The sequence below is a fragment of the Pundamilia nyererei genome, unplaced genomic scaffold, assembly GCF_000239375.1.
Source record: "Pundamilia nyererei isolate P.nyererei 1_Seehausen unplaced genomic scaffold, PunNye1.0 scaffold00003, whole genome shotgun sequence".
Lineage (NCBI taxonomy): Eukaryota > Metazoa > Chordata > Actinopteri > Cichliformes > Cichlidae > Pundamilia > Pundamilia nyererei.
In genome coordinates, this window is record NW_005187404.1 from 4,577,676 (window position 1) to 4,588,740 (window position 11,065).

The 11,065-nt window shown below is 41.2% G+C and overlaps 1 protein-coding gene across 2 annotated transcripts in view; it reads right to left on the reverse strand.

Moving 5' to 3' along the window:
* The window catches only part of gucy1a2 (guanylate cyclase 1, soluble, alpha 2), a 46,296-nt gene that overhangs the window by 26,624 nt on the left and 8,607 nt on the right, over window positions 1-11,065 (reverse strand). For both annotated transcript variants that reach the window (XM_005720726.1, XM_005720725.1), the window contains exons 3-5: window positions 9,457-9,518; window positions 7,980-8,089; window positions 4,467-5,377 (exon numbers count right to left, since the gene is read on the reverse strand). In XM_005720726.1, coding sequence (XP_005720783.1) covers window positions 4,467-5,377; window positions 7,980-8,089; window positions 9,457-9,518 — 1,083 coding nt within the window. The remainder of the gene's footprint in view (window positions 1-4,466; window positions 5,378-7,979; window positions 8,090-9,456; window positions 9,519-11,065) is intronic.

The window sequence follows — 11,065 nt, forward strand, 5'->3', positions numbered from 1 at the left end:
AGCATTAAAGCTGTGTTTTGAGTTACTTTCTGTCTCCAGGGGTCCTTATCCTGCCTGCACACAGCTGTCACATAACAGGATAAAACATTGTGTCACTTAAACTGGTTTCTTGTACATGACAGAGTCTCACCACATTATTAAGACTGGGAGCATTGTCACTATGTTTCACTGTCTGACCTCTCACACAGATGTTCAAGAGAGCTCTATCTTCTATATGAAGAAAACAAAAATGCACCATACTAAATGCATATGTACTTATTCCAAATTAGAAACAAGGAATCCAAATAATCTAAGAGGTAGGGCTGGACGATATGGCCTAAAATCCATATTGCGGCATAATTTGAAGCACGTGCAGTAAGGATATATATCGTGATATATTTTCTTCTGTATAACGTATTTTCCACACTATAAGGCACACTTAAAATCGTTTAATTTTCTCAAAAATCGAGAGTGTGCTTTATGTATAAATTCTGGTTGTGCTTATTGACCTCGAATTGATTTTGGCGTGCAGAAATCTGTTAAAAAATGTTTTAGTACAACTTTGGTAAGCCGCACTGCTTGACGGATTGTCAGAGCATTACGGCTGCCGTAGTGAGAAGCTTCGTGGAGTATTCTGGGTCCAAAACTCCGTCCGTTTCAGGTCCCAAAGTCAAACTGAGAGTTTAAAACGGTCTAAATTCTTTCATCTTTAATAAAATGATCAGCGTTGCTGCTTTATCGGGTGTAACAATTAAGTTTTACATCCATGCATCCATGAAAACAGAATTTATTAAATTTAACGGAGTTACAAGTTAACAGGAAGTTAGCTTGCTAGTTTCCACCTAAACATTTCACGCCATGTTCTGACTGAGAGATTTTTGAAACGAATTAAAACGTACAGCTCTGCTACCACTTCCAAAATAATTAAGACAGAAAACTAAACAGCAGTGGTGTTTGCAGGGTTACTGAAGTTGGACTACCTGATATATAATGTTGTGCTACGTGATTGCTAGCAACACAGCTATGTTAGCATAACATTAGTACAGTGAAGCTGGAGGATGAACATCAACTTTTCTTCCACTCATTAAAAGTTAACGTGAGGGATTCTGGTGGTTAGGGACAAATGCAATCGCATAGCAGGATGCTATACACGGGCCAAACTTCAGTCAGGAGAACAACTGAGATTATTCATACACAATACAAGGTTAGTTATTAATGGTAGCCGCTGCTCTTGTGGTGTGTGCGATGCTTTCGACCAAAACAGGCGCAGCTTGATGACATCATCAACATGCACTATCACGATAGAGCGGTATAGTCAAAATCTCTGACGTTGGCCAAATTTATATCGTTTCAATCGCATATTGTTTATATCGCCCACCCCTACTAAGAGGCAGACGTAAACTCCAGTGTGAGAGAAACATGACGAAGGCGATGATGCATCGGTTAGAGGTGAGTATATAAGAGTGCACTCTGTTTGCACTCAGTGTGTTGACCACAGTGTTCGCTGCGCACAAAGACCAAGCTGACCTTTTCAGTAGGTCTCTTGCACAGCACATATCCCTGGGCGAAGAGAGGAAAGAAGTCAAACTGAAAATTCAGTGAAGGCCATCCAAACAAGCACACACATTGCACGGCACTGGAGTGAGGCCTCTTTACCTTGGCCTGTCGCCTTCACTGTCTGCCCTTTCTGGTGAAAATGTCAGCCCATCCTCTCGTTTTTTTTCTGCCTGTCTGCCCAGGTGACACAAGATTCACCGGGCAAAAATTTGGGAAAAACTATATTTGCCTGCTCTGGAAACACATATTTTAAAGTCTCTAGCAAATAGTATTTGGAGTTTGGAGATGATATATAACTTAAATTTCAGCAGTGCCAGGTTTGGTCACTGGTGACGCACACAGAAGGAAGCCTCACTGACTCTGAAGTAAACATAGATGTGCTAAAATACCTTTTTCGACCAGAGGACTGTGGATGATTTTAAACCTGATTTCACACGCAATCTTTTGCCCGTAGCACCAATCAGTAACTTATGTTTGTGCTTTGCCAACCAGATGCATCTGGCATTTTTGAAGCAATCATAGCTGCATTTTTTAATCGATAAAAACATTTTTAAAATTAATTTACTCCCCGAAGAAATGGAAGAAAATGAAAAGGCTTGGAGATAAGAAGCAGAAAAGCTTTGTGAAGGAAGAGACAGACCTCAGTAAGCAGCAGAGAAGGAGAGAGAGGTGAGAGAGAATTACAGTGAATTTTTAAGAGACACTGACAGAGAGAAGATGAAAGCTTGAGAGGAGACGCTGTAGTGGTGCTTGAGATCTGACTGTGAAGAGGTGGGATCCGACTGCTGAGGGCATGTGGAATGTGGACTTTGCGGTTCATTGTTATTGTGTGCCTCTGCATACGTGTGTCCAGGACATGAACCTGTGTAGCTGTGCAAATGAATGGATCAAGAACTAAAAATGGCCAAAGCAAGACTGACAACACTTAAACTGAACCTTCTATATATGCATCTTAGCATCTACATTGCAGCTTGCATTTTTCAGACAACAACCATGCCCAAATAAGTGCTTTATTTTAAGAAATTATTACAGTATTGAAATGTGGTAATTAAGGGCAATAGTTCTTAAAATTGTCACTCCGTGACTTTTTAAAAAAAGGACATTTTCAGTGAATTCATGAAAACTTTAGCTTTTATAATTGCAGAAAAGTCTCTGCAATGAGCTACCAGCTACCAGAACTTGCACGCCTATCATTTAGTTTCACTGGTCCAGCCCACTTAAGATCAAAGTGGCCGATGATGTAAAATGAGTATGACTTCCTTGATGTACCCACTTATCGTCTTACATAAAAGTAAAACAAATTCGATGATTTTCAATTATTTATACAGGTATTTTATTGAAATATTTACGTCAGTTTAGTTTAAAAATGAATTTTAACTGCTAGCTGCCGTGCCAGGGCAATGACTAGAGCAAACAGTGCTTAGACAAGGAGCATAACATGGTGAGATTTTAAACACATTGTGTGCCACTCACTATAGCTTCACATTGCCATTCATTTAACTTGCCACTATATATGATACATGTAGTCATTTCATTGCCCCAGCTATTGCACCCGCTACAAAGCCAATAGGTAAAGATTTCTTTCCATATCTTTCACACCATCTATATTCACCCACCCTTTTGCTCATGGTGTTGCTTTGCCTACAAGAGTAAAAATAGCATCTGTGCTTAGAATTGCCAAAACAGTCTGCCTGCATAAGTCCTGGCACTGTCTCATTAAAATCATCTCATCTCTCATCTGAACACAGAATAAGCCACCTGTTACACAAGCAACCGCTAAAAAGGACAGCAGAGGAACAGGACAAACGCATAAATATGAAAACAACCCTCCAAGTGATTTAAAATCAAACAAATATCACTTATTTACCTAAATCACAGTTTTTTCTTCATGCTCAAGCCTTTGGTTCGAGGTGGATGGGAAGAAATTTGTAGCTAAAATGATCAGAAACTAGCTTTCAGCTTCAAGGTGGATCAAAGATGTAAATATCTCATGACCTGCGGATATGGTAGATATGAACCTATAAAATGAATGCACCTCTCTGCAGCTTAAGCTCAAGACATACCTATCTCACTCACTCAATCACACAATCACACATACACTGCGCAGCACCGTGGCTGCTCTGATTAATCTCTTCTCTGTCGATTCTGTTTAGCGTCAGGGTGTTCGGTGCTATCGCTGGCGACCTGTGGAGACCATCCAATCAATAGAGAGCTGGATATAGCACACAAATCCCACTGATTAATTCTTTCTCGCAAACTGGAACCAATTCAAACCACACCTCTCCTGAACAAAATCATTACAAGCCTGTGGGCGTTGATGTGATGACGTGGAACAGAGTTCAATACAAACAAAGTGCTGCTAACACATGACTACTTTTTTGGGGGGGGGATGAAAGACAAGACAGAGAAGTTCAAATTTAGCTATACTAAATTCAGCCTTGACTTAGGACACATTAAACAAATCGGTATCTGGGGAAATTTGTAACTATAAAGACAATAAAACTGTGGCCTTCTTGCACTAATTTAGAGGAAACACTGGAAGCTTTCATGTGATACCAAGGCAGAACAAAGATTCCATTTTTTCCATGGTGCATAAAGCCCTACGCTGGGACATGACAAAGAGTGCATGCTCTTCTAATCAGGCTAAACATGGATCAGTCTGCCCAAAACTAAGCCACAGTTCACTGATCTAAAGGCAGTGCCATGCTTGTTTTAACAGTGATACAGAATGTAAGCTGTTCCAACAGCACAAGTGCATCATGCTTGTTAACAATCTCTGTGTCTGTGGCAACAAAGACAGCACATACATCTGGAATAAAATCATGGCATGGTTAGATTTTTAGGATGTGTTGATTAATACATGACAATAGTGACCTCATTACTTAAGAACTTGGAATCTGGAGTTAATCTTCCATGTAGGATAGCTTTACCTTCTCCTTGATGTCCGCTTGTGTGGTGTCAGGCCTGGTACGAATAGTAAATGGGGATGCAAGCCTCAGTAGGATGCCTTGAAATGAGGGATCCATCTTAGGTGAGACAATCTCAAAACAGTCCCTGAACGAGAGGCTCCGGTAAGTCTCTATACGAGTCTGTTTCCTCAGTCCTTCCCCAAGCTGCAGTAGCTCCATGTGAGGCCCCAGGACAAGGTGAAACGGAAAGGCACGGCAAAACGTGGCCAGGCCAATGCGCAGATCGCTGGGGTTGGTGGAGATCGAGAGGGGGGGTCGTTTACCGGTCGCCGAGGCGGCGTTGGGGAGGGAAGAGATGCAAAGAGGGCTGGTCTCCTGGATTTGGAAGGAGAGGCAAACTGTCGGAGCAGTGGTCGGGAAAGGAGAGGGAGGGGATGGGGATGAGGAGGGTGAGGCAGTGGGAGACGCGGTCGGGGTCGGGGTCGTCGAGTCACAGTCTGTGTTTTCTGCATCTTTATTGGGCAACAAGGGAGTTAGAGGGGGCACCTCTTCCACCTCCACTTGTGAATGAAAGATACGCCTGGCAACAGCTCTGATCAACCCCGGCATGACCAACCCGACAACAGGGGCAGGGTTGAAGCAATGAAGAACCAATATTTTTCCTCCTCCATTTCTTTCTGCCTGATCTCCAACTTTGTCCAATTTTCTTCTGCCTTTGTCCTCCTCACGAGGGTCCTTACACTGGAAGGAGGGGCTCTCAGATGAGGCACGGCGCCCCGTAGAGGTGCGAATGTGTTCCAAAATGGCGTCAAAGCCATTGAAGAAATCCTGGAGGTTGCCACCCACAGCCCGAAGTACACGTTCATTTTCTTCAAAGCAGAGACCAAAGAACTCCTCTCCAAAATGCTCTCGCAGCTCACAGAATGGTACTCCTGGGACAGGGGGATGAGAAACACCAGTGTCAGCCATGCTGTATTGCACTCTTCTGAGGATGTAAACATAGTTTTGATATCATAGACAGTGAACTAAACAGCTAAACTATCAACATATTGGAGAAGATACTCTCCTGTTTTTGAAGAAGAAATATGCACTTTAATGTTTTGATGCCTACACGAGTATGATTTTCTGTTACAGCGGCAATTTATATAAAACCCAACATTATCTTTACTCCATGGTATGTTTAGACAGAGATTCAAATCCAGCAGAAAAAATCATTTCAGGGATATCGAGCAGAGAAAATCAGTGTTTTGAGTAATCAAACATCAAAGCTGTGCTAAAATAATTAATACAGATAAAATAAAATAAACATGTCGGGTGCTTGTTGAGTGACAGAAAAAAAATGGGATTAAAAGATTAGAAAAAAGTCAAAGCGACATTTGACGTAAATAAAACCTCAAAACAGGATAAAACTGTAAAAAAATAAATAAATAAATACGGAAGAAAATCCACAGAATTTGTGAAGTATAATTAAAGACATCAAAAGGTCCGACTAAACAGGCTCACAGAAAAACAAAACTGCAAACAGCACAGTCAGTGAATCCAGATTAGAGATTAATATAGTCTTCTGACGTCACAGAAGAAATTTTGGTACTCTTGTGCCTGAGAGTATATGCAGTTGTCCAAGCAAAAGCCAAATCCTCTGTAGGCCTCAGTGTTTCGCTTTATGTGACACAACTGCGTAATCTAAACACTAATTAGTTCTCCTTTACTTGTTTTTTGTTCGCTTTTTTGTACATGTCCTTGGCTGTCCTTGAAAAGCTCTATAAATAAAATGTATTATTATTATTATTAAGATGAACCATGATACAGGTATCAGTTATTTATCAGCTGATTTGTACTCTTCTTCCAACAGTCATGCGCTCAGGATGATGACCAAAAGAATGAAAACCCAGATAAAAGAGGCCTAAATGGGGTTTTGTAAATGTTTCCTTTAAAAAAATGGAGCACCTTAGTGAAACGCCATTAGTGATCTATGGGGAAAGAAAGCTAATGATGGATGATGCCTTAGCTTAGCTCCAGTTTTTCTATTAGGAGCATTATAAAATTACTGCCAGTTTTGCTGGGAAAGGAGAGGCATGGTGAGGACAAAAGTTTGAGTATAGACTATATGGATGTCACAGCTGGAGACCACAGCAGAGTACATTTTTGACCAAGAACTACATAAAACTTGGATTGATTTGATTACAGAATCCATTTCCCTCCAACTGAAGAGTTGAATCAGCCCAAAGTTTAGAAATCATTCCTCAAATATCCTTGAGTTGATGTCTCTGACTTCAGCTTTTATTCTCACTGAAAATCGTTGGCAGCACAGAAACCAAAGAGTATTAATGAGCTGGATGCTTTTATCAGAAAGTGGCATAAAAATAATGCATGAATGCGTTCTTACTCATTACAGAAATTAAAGGATATGGTGGTTAGCACTGTTGTCTAACACCAAGAAGGTCCTGAGTTCGATTCCACCACCTGTGTTGAGTTTGCAGGTTCTCCCCTTGTTTGTGTGGGTTCTCTCTGGGTACTCTAGATTCCCACAGTCCAAAGACATGCAGTTAGTGAGGTTAGGTCAACTGGTAATTCTAAGGGTAGGATGCGAGAAGGATTACTTTTTACTGCTATCGCTAGAGTCAACGTTATGAACATAGTGGTGGTAATGGTTAAAACACTGCTTTGAATTGGACCCATGCAGAGTGTACAGATAGCTTCTAAAGCCAGTGAACACATAATAGCTATATACTGTCACCACGGGGCAGTGTCTGAAATAAGCAGTCTTTAAGCTAAACTGAGTGCAAAAAACATTGAAATGTGTCCACTACGAGCAAAGTCTTTGCTTTTTATGCTACTTTTTTCCACTGTCACTTTCTTTCCTGTTAAGGCTCATTTTTTTTAGCCAATAAGCATTCGACCTATGCACAGCGTCATCCACGTTGAGCGAAGTGTCACTGGGTTGTTTTTTTTTTGGAAGACTGCATGCTAGCACATTTGCATAGGCAAACACCTTCCCAAAACAGACTTAAACGCCATACTGTAACACCGGCTTACCGAGAAAATGCAGAAAATCAGAACATTAACATTTTTTTTAAAAAGACTCAAAGGACGTACGAGACTGTAGATGGAGGCAGGAAGAGATCTTAGATGTAACAGAGGGAAGAAGAAGCTGTACTGAGTGACTCACCAGGACAGTGTGCGTGCGTGTGTGCATGTGCGTGTGTGTGTGTGTGTTTGATGCTGGGCATTGGAGACAGTAGAAGCCCCCATAGTGAGTCATACAGTGTGTGGTGGTGTGTGTTTGCTTATCCTTGTAAATAGTTGTATATTTGCGACTGCATGCACACTACCCATGATACCGCATCTCCTTTAAAAGGCTTAGAAGTGTCTACAATGTATTTTCCAAGTCAAGCCTCTGGGGGATGGTTCTGTGTATGTACATGCACAAATAACTATGTTAATATTGAAGGACATGCAAATGGGGAGGGAAAAAACACAAAGGCAGGATCTGTGGCAAACACACTCCCATCTACCTTTATCTCATATACTTACCCAGTATGGTGGCCATGTATTGGAGGATTTGTAGAACATCCTCCTCTGAACCAGAATTCTCTAGAAATGGACATTTCTCCTCTCGTCTCTCCCCTCCAACTTCCTGACACCTGTAAAGGAAACAAACCAAACACATAAGTTATGGTGGTTCATCATGAATGGTCTCTGCGATGAGAAATTACATTTGCACTATTTTGGAAGGTTTAGGAGTGTGTTTATAGGAATTTTTGACCATTCTTCCAGAAGCACATTTGTGAAGTCACACACTGATATTCGACGAGAAAGTCTGGCTCGCAGTCTCCACTCCATCAAGTTCTTCCACACCATACTCACTCATCCATGTCTTAATGGACCTTGTTTTGTGCACTGGTGTGCAGTCATGTTGGAAAAGGAAGGGGTCATCCCTGAACTGTTCCTACAAAGTTGGGAACATTAAATTGTCTGAAATATTTTGGTATTCTGAAGCAATAAGAATTCTTTTCACTGGAACTAAGGGGCCGAGCCCAACTCCTGAAAAGCAACCCCACAGCATAATCCTTCTCCAACAAACTTTACACTTGGCAGAGACACTAGCTGATTGGCTCGGGACTTTCAATGGTAATTGAGTACATATGTTTTTTAGCATTTTCTGTGACCTGATGCATACCCTGCACACGCTCATATTTGCTGATCACTTAGCAGAGCCAGCAGAAGCAGATGGACAACAGAGAGGCATGGAAAAATGCTCAAGGTCACCTCAACAATGCAAATAAGGAATGTTTTTATTTGTCTCCTTGTCAGACAGTTCAGAGGCCTTTTGCTCGCAAGCTTATTCCCTAATCTTTATGCCACAATTACATGCACTGTGATGCTCCAAAATTAGAGGCAAGATGAGTATTACTTGTGGGAATTCTGGTAATTACTTAATGAAGTACATTAATTGAAGCAAGAAAATACCGAGCGACAACAACTGAGGCCAAAGTGTGAAAAGCAGAGTGGTCAGGAAAGTTAAAGAAAATAACAGTAGAAGTCCAGGTCACAGACCAGGGTCTGTATCAGTATGCAGTGTATGCTTCGTGAACAATGCTTACTTGTGTTACGCCCGACTGAAGCCTCTCTACTGTGTCTTACAGTTTTGACAGGGCAGGATGGCGAGAGAGCCCGAGACAAGAGGTGAAGGAGTGTGTGTCTATATATGTATGTGTGCGTGTGTTTGTCTGTCTCGCTTGTATTAGTGTGGCAGAAACAGAGGAAGAGAAGACAGCGGGGAGAACGGGAGATAGCAGAGACACGAGGAAGGTTCACAGGTTCTGAACAGGTGTGCGTATGAACATGTGTGACAGTGAGCCAAGTGAGAAAAACAAGGAAAAAAGAGAGAGAATGAGCGGCGGGGATACGGAGACAAGACAGCAGAAAGACAGCAAGTGACAGAAGAAATTTCCCGGCACCGGAGGCCAATAAAAGAGAGAAAGAGAGACTGACTGCAAGCCAGCCTTACCTGATCTCCTGTTGTCTGTAGAACTGTAGAGTCCGCTGTAGAGCTTCCTGAACAGTCTGCGTCTGCAAGCAGAAGTGAAAAATATTAGAAAAGCTTTTTTTTTTCTCCTCATTTGAATGATTTTTTTTATGATAAATGGCATGGCCCTTTAACTTCACACTCTAATTTACCAAACTCCAAATTTTAACCAATAAAAATCTGTTCACGATTCATTGCTGATCTTTCAGTTGGTATTACACCTCAGCTTGAAAACATGTGTGTAGATATGGACACATTTTAACATTTTTCATTTCCTTAACCAATTCTCCAGCTGTGCCAGCTGTCAGAGGATGACATGTGCCTCAGTTTATACTTTATTTAGAATCACCAGCATGTCTTTGGTCTGTGGCCGTGTGGTTTTTCAGGGACACACGGACATTGATGCAAAAGTTTGACTAATTGTAAAATCCAATTGCATTTTGTTTTTGAAATCCATTGCTCTGATAGGATCGCACTAATTTTGCTTATTAAAAGGCACAATAAGACGGCAAGATGATAAAATAACCAGGTAGTTTAAAAATAAATAAATAATAATAATATTTCAATAAAATTCTTAGTAGAGAGCCTGTTAAAAAATAGTCCACAGAGTCAGCTAAACAGGGTTGTGATGGTAAACTGTTTCACAGCCTTGGTGCCACAGACTGAAAGGCGCTGTCCCCCTGGTCTTTAGTCGTGTACGAGGAAGAACAAATAACAGATTCCGTGAATGAAGACAGCGAGCAGCAGCGTATTTTGTAAGAAACTGAGATATATGATCTGGAGCCTGACCTGTACATTAGCACAGGAATTTTAAAACAAATAGGAGTGTCATGAGCTTGCTTGCTAGAATGTGTTAACAATCTGGCCGACCTAACAAAGACCTAATGAAATCACATTTCACTGATTCTATCCATCCATCCTCTTATCAGCTTATCCAGCCGGGGTTAGGCAGGGTCGGTATCTATTCCAGCTGACACCAGGGCAAGGGTACATCCTGGACAGCTCAACAATAATTTCAGTCCTTTTTCTTCTTCTTCTTCTACTTCTTCTTCTTTTGTACAATGCATTTTCAAAACATGATCCAGTCTGATATAAAAAATCCAATCAGATTACTTGTGATCAAGTCAGCCTTGATGTGTAACTGTAGCCAAGATAGATTAATATGTAACAGGCTTTGTTTCCACTCAAGACCTTTTGCCATGTCACAGTACAGCACAGGTGTGAATAACTAGCCTCCATCCAAACGGATTTTTTCTACTCCCTTTTATATTGTTATCATCCAAATGTCAAAAAAAAAAAAAACCCAAAACAATATTGTTAAATAAAAATGTCAAAATGACCATAAGACAATGAGATTAACTGTTCGTGTGCATGTGTGTACAGCTGCCGTGTTTTGCGTTACTGACAGCCTAAGCTTGAGAGGGCGGGTCCAATGTGATTATCTGTGGTACAGCTGAAATACAAGGCTGTAGTGACAATACTAGAACACAGTGTGCCAGCTGGAGAGGTCATTCTGAGGCCTCCACCCACTCCGGACAGTGTGTGTGTGTGTGTGTGTGTGTGTGTGTGTGTGTGTGTGTGTGTGTGTGTG